At 37.2% G+C, this 19642-nt stretch overlaps 1 protein-coding gene across 1 annotated transcript in view; it reads left to right on the forward strand.

Moving 5' to 3' along the window:
- LOC128886301 (membralin) overlaps window positions 1-19642 on the forward strand; it is a 78581-nt gene that overhangs the window by 57531 nt on the left and 1408 nt on the right. The window contains exons 11-12 of the mRNA XM_054141008.1: window positions 10158-10257; window positions 17512-17968. Of these exons, the coding sequence (XP_053996983.1) occupies window positions 10158-10257; window positions 17512-17968 (557 nt within the window). The remainder of the gene's footprint in view (window positions 1-10157; window positions 10258-17511; window positions 17969-19642) is intronic.

Below are 19642 nucleotides of genomic sequence, written 5' to 3' on the forward strand. Positions count from 1 at the left end.
AGTAGCGCTTATAATTTTATGTATGCTAATGGCTCGTGCCCGTTTACCGAAATGAATAAATAAACGTTGAATCCTCGTTCGATCCGGTAAATTCTTGGCCGAGCAGTAATTGCAACAATTAAGTTCTAATTACTAGTCTATTAGAATACTCGATCAGGACCTCGGCTAATCGCCGCGAACTTTCCGGCAAACAACTTCGGTACGTTTAAAGCGGCATTAAAATTGATCGGATCGAAATGGACATCGGGAGCCCCGGGGTGAGACATCGTGTAAGCGAGTCACGGAACTCAAAACTTTCTCGAAAATGTACGAGATGGTAATCAACCGTCCCAGAGGATCATATTGATTGCCTGGGAACGAGCATTCCCTCACGCATTTACGAACTCGTGACGGTCGCAAAGCAAATTCGGGAAGACCAACGATACGATGATCTGATAACCGAACGGTGTATCGTTAATATTTCATCGTACTACGTCGAGAAACTTTGCGGTCACGCGTCCATTTCTCCTATCGAGGACTTTCCACGGGAGGATCAAAAATACATACAGTAGAAACCCACGTTCTGTAATCTAATTGGGGGGTACAAGTGTTTGTATGTAAGAATTTTTACATAATACATAAACGCACAAGAATAAAATGTGGATGAATTTTTGCATTCTTGCTGAACAATCCTTTTGTTAATGAAACACTAAGCATTAAATAACTTCAAGTAACTTCCTTATAGCTAACATTACATAACATAACACAACCTACGTATTTTAAAATCAGATATTAAAACTATATTATTTAACTGATATTATTATCAATATCAATGTACAACTTGAAATTGAAAGAAGTAAAAATGAAAGAAATATACATACTTCGTTTTTGTTGAATAGTAAGCTTTCATAACACTAAAAACTAATGATCTTCTAAGTGCTTTAGTACTTAAAGTGCTTAAAGAAGAATTCTGTACGGTGTCACAGTCTGACGATATCGCTTAATATTGATTTAGAGTCAGTTTCATCTGGATATGAACACAGTTTCGCAGAGATCGCCGAATAAAGGTGAAATTGCTTATTTTCCTTAGACGATGGGGGTGAAATGATAAAACGTTTGTAGGCACCGCAGTGACCACTTTCCAGCGGCCGGGTGTGGCAGAATTAGAGTTTAAGAGATCGCTAGCTATTGGCAAGCTGCTCGTGCAAACCGCCAATGGTCTCAATTGGGCGAGTTTCCATGTCCTCTTAAACGATTGTAAATACTTCTCAACATTTGAACGAATTTTACGCGGATGCTTTTAAAGTCGACTCACGTCGAGTTTTCAATGGTCGGTACATATACGGGGTGTTCCACACGAAGTGCATTTTATATACTGGTTACTTTCATATCATTTTTATATCGTTTGGGTAAGAACATGTTGTATAATAAAAATTTGTATTATTGCCAAGATAACTATCAATACTGCCATTTCCATATTGCAGTAAGTTCTACCAATCCCTAATATTATACCACTTATTTTGTCTCTCTTCGTTAAATAAATACTTGTTTAAAGAGAATATCTGTATGCAAAAACATTACGAAATACGTTTCGAGTTTTAAAAACTTTTACTTCTAATTACTCTACAGTTAATTTTTCTACAGTTGGAATCTAGGAACTCGGTGGATTTATTTTATTATCATACTCGCGAAGGAGATGTATCTTTCACTTATTAATCATAATTATGGATAAATAAACCTTTCAATGTTCATATACTTATTGCATGATTCGTGCTACTGGTCTCAATAATGAAGAAAATTATCTTTTTCATGAGGATACGACTATACTTTTTCCTTGCGTACAATCGTCGATAAATGTATCCACTCCGAATCGAAAACAATTTTCGAAGTAATGCACGTATTGAAAGGTATAGTAAGATATATCTGAGCTGTACGTCTACAATATGAAACAGAAACGAATGTAAACAGTAAGAGAAGATTCTTCTCCTCGACTATCAAACACACTTTGAAACCATTACGACAGGAACTGTACATCCTCATAAAATGGATTATTTTAAAAATTCTGTCGAATAGAAAGCATAGAGTTTCGTTAGATCATGTGATCAAATTTAGTCACGCTTCCATTTAAGAGTTATGAGTTCCATTTTTCTTCAACTTTTTATTCGGAATTTACGAATGATGAAAGATTCTTTTTACTTCCTATAATTGAGATAATAAATACCTTGTATGATGTAACAATACCATATTACAAGGTGTAACTTAATTTCAACTAACTCATTTATACGCAAAGTGTCCAATATATTTTGACCATCTTGAACATTGTGTTGATAGGAAAATTATTTATCTGAGACAAACAGAAAAACAAAGCTCAAGAAAAATGTCCCGAAGTTGGTAATTCTTGACCACAGAGGATTGACACTCAGCGCTATAGACAACGGTAATCCTGTATATTCTCGCAGAATAATCAACAACGTTTGCGTTCTACTCTATATTACCAGAGCGTGATTATTGTATACAACTGACATAATACGGAGGGGAGTATTAAAGGCCGGATAAACCTGGCAGCCGCACAATAACCGGCGCGAGCTTTGGAAGTCTCCTCTCTGTACCACTCGTCTTTCCTCCGTTCCTCTTTTTTGAACTTCTGAGTCTGGTTGGAAGTGGCCCACGCGTGGTATCGCATGATTAATGATTACCACTGGCACGTTACTCGCTCGACACTCCAAAGAAATCATTTTATCATCGCAACGGATTTCGACCGAGTCGGAGCGCCTGTCTTGAACTGCTCTGCTGTATCTTCAGGACTCACCCGAGGACACTAGAATAATTCGAAAGTTTTTTCTTTAGTCAACTTCACAGTCAAATTAATTTTGTTCTGTTTACTTTTAATCATTTCTTTCACTGATATAATCACGTGAGATTCTCCCTATTCTTTTCAGGGTTAAACATTAATTAACAAGTAAAAAGAAAAATGAAGAACTCACTCCGTAGCTTCCTTGTAAGTTTACATTCGTTAAATACTCCATCGAGCCATTCGCCTTCACTAGAATAAACCGCATCCGCCAAAGATTACTCTTTAATTATTTAAAAATACAGCCGCACGAGACACGGAGAGCAAAGTAAGGAGCGTCGCCTGGGAAAACAATATGAACAGTTTTGCGTGGTGGCGGCTGGGTCACAAGCGCGATATTCTGCAAATACATTATCCAGATTTGCTATCCGTCTCAACGTCGAAAAATCTATGGTATACAAAGAGCTTTGCCACGTGTTAGGATCCCACGGCGTATTTCCTTCTTTCCCTCAATTCTCTCCTTTCCAATTTTTTCCACTCCTCCTTCTCGAGGTCTCCTTATCCCACCGTTACTTCCGTAAACTCTCTTACGTATTTATCCACGACCTTTTTGGCGTTCGGTCCCGTGTGTTTGCGTCGATATTATTTCATTTTCCGCAAGTCCAACCCCGGCGACGTTGAAGGAGGGGATAACTTTTCATTGAGTCGCAAGGGGCTTGTAACCTTATTTGCTGGTGCATGGCTGAAGTCATCTGCGTTGTCTGAATAGATGTGTTATACATGCCTGCGTCAACGCCTGTACCCTCCATTTGTTGTCTTCAGACGTTAGCTTAACCCTTTGACCGAGGGACAATTTTTGCTGGAAATTCTAAGATGCGTGGACGTATGAATTTAAAAAAAAAATATCAGCTTATAGAGGATATCAAGACGGAACTTTTTCATATTTACAGTTTATTCCTAGGACGTTTAGTTTCAGAGATAAAAATTGAAAAGTTAGAAGATCTTTTTCCTGATATTCAATTTCTGCAAGGAATTTCTAACTTAAAAATTTTTATTTTCGAAACTAAGCATCCTATGAATAAACTTAAATATAAACAAATTTCGTCTCGTCATGCCCTATAAGCTGAAGGGCACAGAATTAATTTCTTCACCTAATAGTTGTATTTATAGTAGGTATAGTTTACAGCTAAAACAGTTATACGTAGCTTTTTATTTCCTGGTACCCTGGATCAGGTTTCTTAAAAGACCATATTCAATCATTTCGAGGGTAATTCCTATTCGCAGACCTACCAGTGGGTCACAAACTTGCTATTAACATCAAATTGAATGACCATGATGAGTTAGCCTACCGGTAGGACAACTTGCAGCGTCAAACTTTTAGACTTTGTCAGATGAAGTGGTAATAAATAACTTCGACGGATTACTTTATACTTTTACCTATTCTAAATGTTGTACTGCTCGGTTCTCCAATGGGAAAGTGTTAAAACTAACTTCGTTCGTCGATACTCAATTGGAATCTACCCGAGAACCTAACCTACTAAGAACTAATCTGGTTTAGTCTTTCGAGTGAATCAGGAAGGGAAAGGACATCATGTCCCGCTGTTCGAAACATCTCGCGATCATCAGTGGCGTTAGATTCATTCTCTACCGTTAGTTACCCATAAAACGAACCGTAAATAAGAGATTTTGAAAGACATCTATCAATCCGCCGCCAGGCTTCTCTCCCCGTTGCTGTCATTGTCTCTCCTGGCGGTCGGACCGATATATTTTCCTAGCACTCGGAGCTCCCCGTGAACAGGACACGTCACCTCCTCGAGGACACCCAGGGTCTTCCAGCTCGACGTTCTCAGATACATCCCACCATCGGCCATATCCGTTCGGTCACGCTGAGTTTCGCTACGTATACGCGATCACATCCACGGCCAAGTCCCGTGGTACACCTACACGCGTGTCTATAAGTATAGGTACAGGCACACCAGAAGCAGGAGTTTCGTTTCATCCTACTTGTTGGGCAGGGTCCTTCGAGTGGCCAGAGTAAAGGACTTCTCCTTTTCTATCAAGTTCCCTGCCTCGGTCCGTTCCACCATCGCGGCAGAGAGAGGGGTTTGTTTGCACTCTCTGGCCGCTTCCTTCGCTGCCCCTTCTCCCTGGAGTCACTCTCCTTTCTCTGTTCCTTGGATCCTTAGCTCCTTCGGCCCCGTCCACGCCCCACGGGATCCCGCCGCCCCGTCGACCGAACCTCAGATTGCTTTTATACCTTGGATTGATTGACAATATACTTACGTTAGTCGAGTGGACCGTACAGTTATGGAGACGGCTACGTCCCCCCGTTGGCCCCTCTCTCTTCTCCTTCCTTCTCTCATTCCTCTTTTGCCTCTTCTCTTGGCCCTTGGCTCTACCTAATGCGATCCTCTTTCCTGTATCGGGCCACCGCTGCAGGATATGCTTCTCCTCCTTCACTTTTTCCTCTGTTTTCGTTTTCCTTTATTTTTTTCTTCACTCCTACTAAGTGCGCCATTTTTTCTGGTAATACACCGAACGCGAGGAAAAAGAGGAGAGGACCTCGGCCGGGACGTTTCGGGATATCGCTTTTGGCCGACATTCCCGAACAGTCGAATAGGTGCTCGCCCGTTTCGAATGTCCACGTTACGTAAGGCTGTATTCCGTCGCGATCCAGTTTATTCGTAAGTTTCTCTCTTTGTTCCTCGGCTTACGCCGCGGCAGGCATATTCCGCTGTGTGAATTTAACAATGAACGATACTTGGCTGTTTTGGACGCGACAACACTTTTATATGAATATACACGCGCCTATCACATCGTAAATCCCCGTCGATGCGTTGGGCTATCATGAATTGTGACCCCGGAGAAGGTGAACGAAAGACAAAGTATCCCTTGGCGAATCCATTTCGTGTGATCTGGAATACCCGGAGATCCCTATATTGCATCGTAAATCTCCCCGGACGAGGAAACGATGAACTGCAAATTACAAATTTGGTTTCTATGCCTTTGGTAAAATGCCCTTGCTGTTTGAGAGTCGACTGCTTGGAGGTAGTATGAATGCCGATTAGAACGAATTTCAGATTATGTGTTTTAATTTTTAAGAATTTCTGCCGTAGAAAATATTCAAAAAAACATTACGCAAAAATCCTGTTTAAACTTTCTCAGTGAACTTTGTAGACATTTGTTTGTTTTGTTTTTCGATTAGGCGCGTTATGCAGTACTACAGGGTTAAGTGTCTCGGTCGATAACTCGTGTCGCTCGAGAGATTTCGAGAGCGAGACCGGAAGTTGGAAACTTGCAAAATATCGTGCTCAGAGTCCGAGCGTATCCATCGCGATCTAAGAGAGGGGCCAACACTATTCAGTGAATTCAGAATGCGTTTGGAGAGTCTCCAGTCCCCTCTTTACCTTTTCCGTTCTCGGGAAAGACCTATGAATCGTCGTCGGATGGTTGTGGTTCCCCGAGCGTGGGACACTTTAGACGCTATGTCTCCGGAATACGTAACTCGGGATTTTGAACGTTCATTCTTCCTCATCCTTTTTCCTTCTACACTCTATCGCCCAGTCTTTATGCCGCCCCGCAGCTCTTTTTTTTTATCGCCTACGTTAAAACGGAATTATCCTGTTACGCAAACGCTGAATTTATCGCCTACTGATTCGACCGTCTTCTTCGTCTGACCAAGCACGGACTATTCTACTTGCCGAGGTTCTCTTTCATTCGTGGTATTGAAATTTCAGAGCTCTTAAACGCGGCGATTATCGAGTGATTTCATAACAATTCCTGGACATTGGTCTGGGCTTTTCCATAATTTAGGCTTTTATTGTTTGTTTAAATTTATTGTTTTATTATTTGCTCATAAATGTATATAAAGGAAAACAGTTTGAAATAAGCATTACTTTAAATATGAGTATATTTTTGCTATAATTGCATCTGCTTCCATAATTTATTCCTTGAGTTTATTGCTTTATTATCTCCACATAAATCTATACAAACGAAAACAGTCTGAAGCAAGTATCATGTTAAATATGAAGTACGTTTTAAAGATAACTGAGTCCATTTCGATAAAACGTATTCGATCTAGACATTCTTTGTATCGATTTGCATGTGAGGTGTTTATACGTCATCAATTAATCAATATTTTCCGTCCATTATTCAAATGTTGGTGGACAAAACGATATTCAAATAAAATATCTGGCATCTGGCATCTTCATCTGTGCAATAATCCCTCAAAAGACGCTTCGATTATTATTTTTTTTTCTACTTTTCCTCCAAATATTTCATTGAAATTTCTACTTGATACGGTATAGCGCCGTGTAAACATAATAGTTTCTTTTTTATGCACGCGAGATGCTGTAAAGAATAGATTTATTATAGGGAGTTGCCTAAACTATCTTCGGTCTGATCAAAGCTCGTCTCGATCTACTAGATACTAAAGGTAACACGTATACTACACCGAAAACGGAATAGACCGGACGCCTAAACTGCATTTTACGACTGACAGCGTCGTAAAACGTAATGCAGAAACGCTTTTGGACCGTTGCTCAGCGTACATAAATTCGCACTGTGTAAGATTTCGGGCGTGTTATACGTTTCAGACGGAATCGTTTATGGCAAGCGAGGAGCGTCGTAATTTTAGGGACGATTGTGAATTTATTTGCAACAATGATCCAGTTCTATTTACTATTAACGAAATAGGCAGAATCTAGCAGTTTGTTTTATGAATTTCGTTTAAAATTATTCGAAGACGAAATTTCTTGAAAAAGAATTTGTAAATTTTAGTGGTCGATAAAAATAACATATTGGATCTTTTGTTTGCCATAACATATTTTATTTTGGAATCAAGGTAATTAAAATGGCATAATACACTGTTTAGCGAAAAGGATTAATTTATTATTAAGTAATATTAAGAAGTTGCATTAAAACCATAATGGGGTTTGAATAGAACTATATTATATTTGTATTTATTTTCATGCGATGCTTTACTAAACATCGTGAAAAATGATTAAATTAAACGATATGAAATCATTACAATTACATACAAAATTTTTAGAATATAAATACCTTTCCTCAAGAACAAATCTGTAAAGTACCGACATAAAATATCACTTATGGGCGCTCATTCGAACTCTCGTTGTGGCAATCACTTCCGTAAGTAACATGTATTTCAAGGATTGTTTCAATTGTCGGGTCTTCCCTTCGTCGCTTCGCATAGAATTAATAACAGCTGTTTAAACTGAATCCGTTTAATATTCATACGAAACGTCAAATGTAATTATACAACAACCTCGCTGTTACACGGTTATGTTTAATATGTAAAATTAGTTAGTTCGGTATTAAATTCATCATAAAGTTTTCATTACTCCGCGCTAAAGGCGTAACGATAACCGGTCGAATGTAATAAACATGTGCTTCAATATTCCCGGTTTATTATTTGCCAGGAATAAATTCTAAGCATAATGCCAGCCGTGTTAATGAAGATTTCGCATAGCGAAATTCATTGCTGGATGATGCAAATGTCCCTTCCTCTCGTATTTAATAGGAAATTTGTAGCTTCCTTCGCGGGCGTGCTCGAAAAGTTAAATGAAAGAAAAGTTTCGCCGTATACTTTAGGAAATTAGTCACCTTGCTTATCGAGGGGATACACAATACCCATTTTTCCGCCGACCTCCCCTGTCTCCCCGTCCCGACCACCATTTCCTCACTTAAGGGCGGCGTTGCAGTCTGAACTCCACCCTGATCCGCAAATATTGGCAACCCCGTAACAGCTACTCGTAAAAATCACTTGATTACAACCCCTCCCGTATCACCTTAAAGGTCCCCATAAGATGCGGCTGAAAGTAAAAAAAGTCATCTTACGACTCTTTTTATGTTCATTGAGTAAAACACAGAATTTGACATCGGGGAAGTTCGTGCTCTCTTCTTTTCTGTTTTCAAGTTTGGCGTTGTATATCGTGGCTTCGTTATTCTTCGAGGTTTAAAGTTTAATCAATTTCTTTGTTGAAATAAGAAAAACTGCCCTTTGAATTAACAGATAACTTTACATGGCTTTTGCGGCTACATTTAGATTTTGTGAAATTTGGTTTCACGTTTCATTTTGCTTAGTTTTCAGTCTAATTTATTGTCAATTTTTATGTTCTATTAGCTCATGACATTAAGAAAAGTTTGTAGAGTCTTCCTCGAAGCTTTCAAATTAGGAGATCTGGGTATAAATTTATATTCTCATATTCGTTTTGTAAGCAAATTTTAGTGATACAAATAATATAGGAAATACAAGCAAATATCGAAAATTTAGGTTAGAACAAAATTACATAATGTAAGTAATGTAAGTTAATGATATAAACGCAAACGGGGGTCAGCAAAACATATAAAATATCATTGTTATATTATTAATTCATAATTAATACATTTATTTTGAGAATAACTCGAAACGTTAATAAATATTCCACTGATTAATTTTCACTTATTGAAATTATTAGCAAGCGTAGTCTTTATTTAAGCAGTCGTAAAATGGTTGTCTGCTATCAAATTGTGATTCGATTCAGTCAACATAACAGTTAAGAAATATTTTATTTTCGTAAGACCACCGAAAGTAGGACACAGAAAAGCGGGTCTTCTAACAGTTCATGGGAACGATTATGGAGGGAAATCTTTGTTCATCAAACGAGGCGGCACGAAATACTGCAATAAGTAATCAAGTTAGAAGGAGATTAAGAGATAAACTGTTTCTACGTTTTATTTACCATAAAGCGGAGGTGGATTAATGCCTGCCCCGACGAGAAGAAGTTTCATGATTTTTCGGTACGCGAAATCGGAAAGTTTTGCCAGTTTAAAAATGTTTCATTACGTCGTAAATGCGGCCGACATGCTGTTATTTTTAACGACTTGCAAACGTTGTAACAAATTGGAACAAATAAAACACCCAAAGCAACCATTATAACTTTAAATTGGTAGTTTAGTAGTAATTCAAATCGTGTCTTGCTAGACAATTTTAATATTCATTATTTTGTTTTAAACCCTTCAATGCTCTTATCGTGGTGTAGCTTCTGTAGCAACAAATAATCTCTTACTAATTAGCGGACGAGTAAAATTTTTTTATAATTATAGATGGGGTGTATTTTAATTAAGAATCGCGTGGGCAAGTGCAGATTGCACAGATTTATTTCAAACAAATTAATTTTTTTTTTTTTTTAAATAACGATTTTAAGGAATATACAAAATTTGTAAATAATGAATTGTTTTAATCGCTGTTGCACTTTTGACAATATGTAAACCCATATACTGTGAACCCTGCGGAGTTACGTACTCTGTTAAGTAACATTGGTAACGTTCCAAGTAAAAAAATCATTACCGTTCGGCTATTCTCAAAACAATTATTCTTTTGTTTCAGGTTCTTCTACTTGTACCATTTCTCGTTCTATGCTTATCACTACCGATTCAATGGCCAGTACAGCAGCCTGGCGCTCCTCACATCTTGGCTGTTCATACAGGTGAGAATTTACTATAAAAATAGTTTATCTCTGCATTTTTTTTATTACATCTCCATATTTATATTCTTATTCTTAAATTTATTCTATTAATGTGCATATTACTCTATTTACGCTTGTTCATGTACTGTTATTTCCATTTATTATTTTAAGCGTAGAGCAAGCATGGGTAAATGTGTGAAATACAAACGAAATTTTACTTGGTTAGAATGAGATATGATTATTAAAAGGCGTGAATTTACTAATTCATATGAGCACTGTACGCGTTCAACCCTAGCGATAATTGAATATTCAATATGGTATGTTATGAAACACATATGCGACTCATGTTTGCCATATTCAGATCATAATTCGCGGCATGGGTGCGACTGAACAAAATTTCAAAGTGAAGAGTTTAATTATCTAACTGTAAACAAGATATATAGTTTGAATATATAGTTGTTATGTTAATCAGAAGAATTCGTGATCTACATGAAATGAATTTTATTATAATTTACCATGGAAGGGAAACTAATTTTATCGTGACAAAATGATCAATAAATATTTCTATCTAAATTGGAGCTATAAATAATTAAATATAAAGTCACACAATTACTTTCTATACTTAGTAAAATGTATAGAAGTTTAGGACAATGATATACCCTTACATTCTATTTATAAAATCGAAAATACTATATGCTAGTTTGATGCAATGACAATTCTACAGAGCAAAGAAACAAAATAAACGCTGCGCTTTAAAATAAAGCACTTTAAGGGTCTCTGCAAGGTTTAAAATCGTCGAATGAAATAAATCCGTATCGATATCGAGTTTCATCGATTTAATCCAACTTTTTGGAATTTACGGCACTCGGAACTATACTGTTTTCATGGACGTCGAACATCCGAGGCCAAGCAATTTGAAAGACAAACACATTTGCAGCCCTCTTGAGAAATACACCATGATCGATGTCAGGAATGACCGATCGGTAAGCGGAACGCGAAAGGGGAAAGGTACACCGTGACATAATTTTCAAACGTATGCTCATTGTTTGAGGAGAGCTCTTTGATAAGTGCCCGGCCAGCACGCGCTGTTAACTTCTGCCTGAACATATTTATTCGGCCGTGCAAGTATTCTCAAGTAGGTCGGAAAAGTATTTCTGATTAATGCCCGTTTTCACCACGAACGAACATCTGTTCTCGGCCGCAAACTTTTGTATTCCCGTAGGAGTGCTTACACGAAAGACAATCATTTCGCCATCCGCTAACGGCCTGCCCGCGCCTTAATCCCGAAACATTTGATCTAAGTACACGTTTGCCAGACCGTCTCTTTCGGGATGAAATATTCGCGCATTATTCACCCCGCGAAACGACGATTCTGTTTATTGTTAAGGGGGATACTCTTATTTTTTGGACCAGTTCTGAGGGATACGTATGACTTTTTTTTTGCTGTCAAAGTACTTGACTTTCAGAGAAACAAATTAACCCATTCGTTACTAGGTAAATTTAAAGCGTTTTGCCTTGGACGCCAAGATTTAATTATATTTATTTAGTTATATTCCCACAAGCAATATGTTTTTGTATGGCACAGCAAACAATAGCCGCTATATTTTTATGAAAATTCGGGACGAATAATGTTTTTCAATTACTGAAGTGCTCCCTAATTATGCAAATACCTAGAAAAACAAATCAATGCAGTTAGACTTTGTATTTTATTTTCAAACAAAATTAGTACTTCTTGTATCTCCAAGTAGTGAACATTTATATCTCCGGCTGTATTAAACTATTATTGCATTGGGGCATTGTTTGCATAATTTTGGTGCTGGTCTTCCAAACACTCGAAATTTCAACGTAGTTGGAATAAGTTCAGTGGTCTCGAGAGTTTGGAAATTCCACGCGAATGTCGAGTTATTCAAGGAGTCCAGTTCAAGAGTTCAACAAGTTCGCAGAGTTTAAAGAGTTCCGTTTACAGCTAGTCAGAGTGATTTGGAATTTATGGGCTTCATATGGTTCACGAGTAGGAATCCAAAGTTTAGAAGATTCGGAATAATACTTTTCAAATGGTCGAACCACAGTGATTGCTATACAAATGTGCAGATGAATAGATATTATCGTTTTATTTATAAATATTTATTTTTATTTGAAATGCATCGAATCTATGTGCTTCAATTTTAATTTTAAACAAAGAAAATTAGTAGAATATTGACAATGTAACGATGTAAAATGTAAGTGTTTGTATTTATATTTACGCTTCTGCAAAAGAACATTTGTTACACTCTTCCTCTTTTTTCCTTTCTTTAATCATCCTTATACGTTATTTAATTTTATTGTATCTATATTCACTGAATTCTCTAAACACTTCTTCTAGTCATTCTCTTCTTCAATTTTGGTAAATTAATTATGCGTCTGCACATATTAGTACATATTTATATTTGCATACAAAATCACTTCATCTATTACTTATTCAAATTGTGTCCAATTCGCTCGAGTGCTTAAAAATTTCTCGTAATCACTTTTTCCTCTTCAATTTTGCTAAATAATGCTTAATACGACGCCTCGGAAAGTATCGCGTCGTATCTCTGTTAATTTTTTTCCCCCTCAAAGAAAGGTTCGTAATTGGTTCTTCGATAGCAAGTTTCCAAGTTCAATGGAGTGAAACGAAAGGAGAATATTTTACGAGAGACCCTATTGGCTATCGGTGAAAGTCCTGCTATTGACAGTGACGGTAGCGAATGAAGAGCCGGGCCGTAACCGTTTTGCTTTGCAACCCATGGACCCGCCATCGCTCAAACCTAAGTTACGTAAACGCAACCAGGACAATGCACCTGACAGTTCAATCGATGGGAATAATTTAATGTAGTCTCAGGATTTCAATGAGCGAGGATAAATACCAATCAATTATAATTTCGTTGCACCAGACCCGTTCACGGGCGTCTTTTAACGGTATCGTATTGTGCCCGCGAAACATTTGTTTGCTAACAAGCCGTTTAAAGCGTGCATTTGCCAAGAGAAATTGTAATTACGCGCTTTCCGTGAAAATGTTTCGAAAAATATCGGGGATAGGTATGTAGTTTCGCGCGACGGATGATAACATATGATAATGAGAGTTTGAATTTTCGCTGGAATTTCACACGCAAAAATAAATTTTTCAATGGCGCCAATTATAAGTCGGGTAATATGATTCAATACGGGGCACTTTGATAATCCGATGAATCATAATTAGATGATCGCGACGAGAGTATTAACAGTTATTATTATAATGGCATTATAATAGGTAGCCGTTGGCGTTAATAACTACGTTTGACATGTGCTGTATATATTTTGCGTGGAAAAATTGAATACCATTAAAGTGTAATGGGAATGGCTCGTTAAAAGATACGAATGAATCACGGATTTGGGATCGTTATGGGCGCTGAAGGAATATCGTTTCATGTTACTGGCAAGTATCGGTGGTCCTTTATTTTTACCTGTTTCGATGCAAGTTTTACGATTTTTTGTTATTCATTGTCATAGAACGTTTTAAAAGTTACACTTTTTTAAAAATTGTACATTTATTTATTCGAAAGCAGTAGCTACCATAAAACGACAATAAATTTTGTTTTTTAAGATGATTCATGCCTGTACACTATCTTTATGATATTCAAGACACATAAATGTCTAAAAATTTGGTTTTCAATAAAATTGTTGTTGATTGTGCAAATTTTTACAGCTGTAATCATATCTGTAATTAAGAATGATGATAACAATGATCTTTGGTCATAATTTATTTTATTTTCTTGAAAATTTACAATTCCTGCCATCTTGTATAGTGTAAGTATAAATCAATATTCGAGTTGAGTAAAAAATGTTCAAACAAGTACTGTGAAGAATAATGAAGGAAAAAGGTATTGAATTGAACGATATTGAAATATTATGATACTTATTGATATTAAAATATTGATAAATACGAAAGCTATATCAGAATTTATAATTCGCCTCCTTTTTCTGAAAACGCATTAATTGACGAAACCGATAAAATGTTGAAAAGCCTGTGAATAAATTCCTTGTAAAAAAAGTGTTGATTCGACTACGCTACAACGTAACATATTTTTTCCCGTCATTTGATACTTATTCCGCCAGAATCGGATCCCATTCGCTCCAGTTACTATTCAATAACTGAAAACGAATCTAGTTGCCACGGTTCCAAGCGAATTTCGACAATATTCCACCATCGGCAAATTAAGTTACTCGGTCCTGGCCCAGTTACGATTAACATCTGCCCGATAGTTAAGCGCGGGGCTCGTTAAGAAGGCCACGCCAGGCGGCCAAGAGACGATCGACAATTATTTCCCGGGAACGAGTTTACGAATAGAGCGAAGCCGCTGGAAAATTCGAAAACCCGGAGGGCAACAAGACACGGCTGGGTAAACCGGATCGTTTTGATTCCTGGAGTCGGGCTGTCCTCCCACTTCTCGCTTTATCTATCCGTCTCACCCGTTCCTTTTCCCGTGTAGGTCAGAGTTCAGGCGATTAGCCCCGCGGCGTGATTGTATGCCGGCCGATATCGATGTCATCGGGCGCTGATTATCCAGCAAACGAAAATCCGATTTCCTCGGCAACCTGTTTCGCCCTAGTCATCGTTTTAACCCGACTTACTTTTTCCCCTTCGTCCCGACGCGAAATCCCCTCTCGCGACACCCCATTCTCTGGCTCCGAATGGTGTCGTCTTTTTTCAGAATATACTAGGCAAACATTATTTCTGTATGATTTTTTAATCATACAGAATTTACACGTTCGATAGTTGATTGTAATTTTATGATATCTATTATAAAGAAATTGGTAATTCTTATGATCATTAAATTAGAAACAGCTTTAATCTACATCAAAGTCTAAACCTAAACGGGTATCCTTAACCCTCCAGCTAATTAAGGAGATAAAACAATAATGCTAAAAAAAAAAAATAAACGATATTTTCTTGCATTTTTCAAAACATATTTTAAGAATCTTGCGTGACGCGAACCTATTTCGTTCCCGTCCCACCCGCGTTCGCCCCCAGACCCTGACTCCGAGAGGTGTCGTCTTCTTTTTCTGAAACGATGCAAATTCGTTCCGTTATACCCGACGAATCACCGTGGATACCATTTCCTTCACGTCGACGACAGGTGCTCGGTCTCGAGATATCTATTTTCTATATTCAGCCACTCTTTTCCTTTCCTCTGAAAAGAACGTCCTCCTGACGTTGTTTTTTTGTATCTTCGAGCCGGACTCCTCTCCGCGTCTCGGCGCTCGCGGCCAGAGAGAGCCGTCGCTGGATTTTTGCGTCGCTCCGAGCGAGAACGGATCGATTTACGCTGCCTCGAGAAGGAAGGATCGAGTAGGGCAAACCGGGGGCTAGTCGTGACTGGGACTATACGGGGTGTGTCGTGAATCGCGATGCAACTGGTCAGGTGGTAACGGTTCCACGAATAAAACGATAAAAATATATAACAAGTTGCCTGATTTTTAAAAATTCGTAGCTCCATTAATAACGAACATTTTGGATTGAAACTTTTTTTTCGCTGTAGATACCATGGAATGCTACAAGAAACATACAGAATGCTTCTCTAAAGTGGAAACTCAACTTTTTAAAAATGAAAGAAAGTTTACAAATGGTTCTACATATAACATGAATGGTTTCACTGTAATTTTACCATAGTTCCCCGTTACGAAATAAAATAAAAATGATCGCTAAATGACAAAAGAAGATTGCAACGACACAAACAGAAAATTTAGAGATATTGCAGTAGTTAGATAGTTAGATAGTCATAGTTGAGATAGTTCAGAGTAACGCGATTTCGGCATAACAAATTTTATTATTACTTATGCGTCGATGAAAGCTTATCTAAAGAATTCGATTGGCATATTTTGATAAAAATTTCGTCCCATGCGAAAGATCCGCGATCGTTTCAATAATTTCAGGAATGTCTTTATTTGTTTCTGTGATGGTGCGAAATTATTCATACCCCGTATGCGAGAGCAAAATGCTTGCAGCTACGTTGAATAAAGGTATTGTGTTCGGCAGCGATGCGAAGCGGAAGAGGAAGAGAGACAGATTGACGCAGGGATTTCGAAGGGTGCAAAGTGAACGAGAGAAACGATATAGAACAAATTTGGCGAATTTCCATATAAATTTGCTGGTCACGAGCGACATACACACGGGTTTGCAGAAACAAGCGATACCGTGAGGCCATATACACCAGCCTGTGTTCCGCACCAACACCTCTATTGCTGCCAGAAGTGGCTACTACTAACTCGCGAGCTAGAAATAAGTTTAGTAATTTTGATATTGCGGCAAACAGATCATTGTTAACGCTGTTGTCGATCGACTTGAATATAAGTATTAGGTGTAGAAATTAATTCGGTGCCTTCATGTTTAATTATTTGAAACTCTATTTTAAGTAGAAATATTTACACGTTATTTTGTTGAAGTAGCAATCAAGTTCTCGATTTGATTTCCATTAGAATGAATCCATATATATTGCATAACCTGAGTATGTATTATATTTATATTAAATTAACCCTTTATATTCACTCATTAATCATTTTAGCTCAAACGGAAATATTTAATTGTTATTTTGTTATTATATTCTAAATTACCAACCTTTCAGTAAATAGGATAATACAGGATATCATAGAGTAGAAATTATTATACAACAAATGAATTCATGTAGACTTTTTATTTAAACGTGATAGAATATAATATTTTCTATTTTTTATTTGTGATAGAATTTCGGGACATTGTTGGAGATTGTAACAAGATCTATTTTCCTATGATCTCATTTTCTTTGTGAGTGCAACGATGCCCCTGGAAAATGCATTTACTTTTTTTTTTTAAACTAGCCTCATGTTTTTTCTTTTTTTTTAAAGATAGGTCGATTTATGTTCTTTTGCATACAAAAGTAAAATCTGAGAGAAAATTGAGTTTCTTTTATAATTTTAGCTAAATAATTCTAATGTTTTGGATTCATGAGTATACTCTATTTCAAAGCTACAAAGTATACGTGGACATATATCTATGTATACATCTTGGAAAGAATTAATTAAAATTTCTTTCAAAACATAAAGTATTCCACCCTTCAATATGCCATTTGGTCTAAATCGAGACCACAATTCTAACTATTAGTTAAAAACAAAATGTAGGTAAAATTTGAGATTGTTCAGTTTATTAAATCATTACACGACGCAATTGCGAACTATTTAAAAGTAATAAGAGCAAGTACAGGAAGTATGAACATCCATGTTTTTTTTTTTAAATGATTTCAGCACTCGATGTTGTATTTCTTCCATCATTACGAGCTGCCAATGATCGTGCAGCAGGCGCAGTGGCAGAATCTTCAGCTTCTCAATCACGGGGAGCTTGGTAGGCCCGAACGTTTACGTGCATCTCGTCTTCTGGTACCCACTCACGAGGCGGTTCATATGCCCGAAGGTTTGCGTGCATCTCGCCTTCTGGTACCCACTCACGAGGCGGTTCATGTGGCCGAAGGTTCGCGTGCATCTCACCCTCTGATCGACAATGTCGAGAGGGCCGAACGTTCGGACGAATCTCGCCTTCTGGATCCCGATTCGTTGCCTACACGAGCTGCCACGGAGGGGTCCGAGTTGACAGAAGAACCATCCACGCCTAGCTCATCGGAATCGACCATTTCCGACGTTGAAGTCGAGGAAGAAGCTAAAACCGCGACGCATACTGCCCAGAGCGAACAAGAAAACAACGAAGGTAGCTTAAAATTTAATTCGAACTATTATCTAATAATTTCCACAGCTATTAACTGCTTATAAGCGAGTGTCTTGTCTTCTGCTGGTCCCCCTTCATGATCATTTTCATGTTTGGACGTTCGAGGAGTTCCACCATCTTAATGGATCCAAAACGAGCGGTATTTTCGCAAATTTTTTGCATGTAATGAATTGAAGTAACTGTTTAGCTATTTGTAGAATACTTCACGAATTATTTTTTGAAAGTATTTATTATTGTTTAAATTGGAATAAATGGTGTCAATGGTTTAAACTTTTTCAAATGTAAATAACAAATTCAGAGGTTCCTTTATTTTTAAAGATATTTGCTATCATATGGCGTGTGGATTTTTTTAAATTTATAAAAAAGTGGAGAAAAATGGATTTTTCTCAACCATTTCCTGCAACGCCTTGCAAATTATTTTAAAAAACATATCATATTTCACGATATGTAAAATTTCATATTCGGTTTGACGGTTTTTTGGATTCTCACTGATACCAGATCAGAAAGACGATCTTTTGAGATCGTTAAGATGGTGTAACTTTTTAAATCTTGTTTTAAATAATTAATTCGTGTCTATTTAATTCAATCAAATATCTTTTCCTTTTGATATCGTAACTAGTGTTATTGAATAATTAATTGCTTCATTCGAGGTATACTTCCTTTCTTTGAAGTAATTTCTTATTTGTTAAACGTGGCTGCTTTCGATTATCGTAATTGTTTATCAGCTTTTTGTGATTTCCCTAATGCTGTTTAAAGCCGTGCTCGAATGTGTTCGAGTTCGCAAAAATCTTCACGAGGTTTGAATCATTTTACAATGTTAACCGCTTACTTTGTAGATCTTGTGTCACCAACACTCGTCGTTCTAACGCGGCTACGTATTGTTTGGTATACAATATCTCTGGATCGCGTTTCATTCGCCCTGCCGAACTAGCATTGTTTATTTTCACCGCTTTTAATTCTACCTACCTGGCACTTCTGGTGATCTGAGCAATCGATAATCCCTTTTAACGAGTGAAACCGATATGTCCAAGAATTTATAGGATTTGGAGAGGTGGTCTGCCCTCGTTCTTTACTATGGTATCCACCCCTCGATATTTAGCCAGGAATTATTTGGATATCGAGTTTGGACGTAAAAAATATCGATTTCTGTTGTTAAATCGGGGAATCACACTTTCGAGTCTAGATAAATCCATAAAAAAGTGTTCCCTTTATTTTATCGTACTTTGCTTGTATTTTCTATGGTGTAAGTATTATTTTGAATTTAAATTTGAATTTTATTCATGGACATGTTAAATTTCGTACAACAGTGATTTTCATATCGTATTTTTCCTTTATTTCAACAGTTTGCTACATGGGGAAATAATTATATCTACACGACTACATAAAAAGAGGGAGTCAAGTCGATTTATTGAAAATTAGCGTGGCTGGAATGCCCGCCAAGTTTAAAGTTTCAAGTTTTAGTTACGCTAATGCGCGCCTCTACTTCTAGAGATTAAAACTGCCTTTACACTTTCGATATCGGTTTCTAATTAACGACATCATTTTCGTCGTTTGCAAAAATCCAATTTTTTTTGTTTTGTTAATATATATATATATATATACCATAAACGTTATATATATATATATATATATTAACAAAACAAAAAAAATTGGATT

This window comes from Hylaeus anthracinus, unplaced genomic scaffold (assembly GCF_026225885.1).
Source record: "Hylaeus anthracinus isolate JK02 unplaced genomic scaffold, UHH_iyHylAnth1.0_haploid 11982, whole genome shotgun sequence".
Classification (NCBI taxonomy): Eukaryota; Metazoa; Arthropoda; class Insecta; order Hymenoptera; family Colletidae; genus Hylaeus; species Hylaeus anthracinus.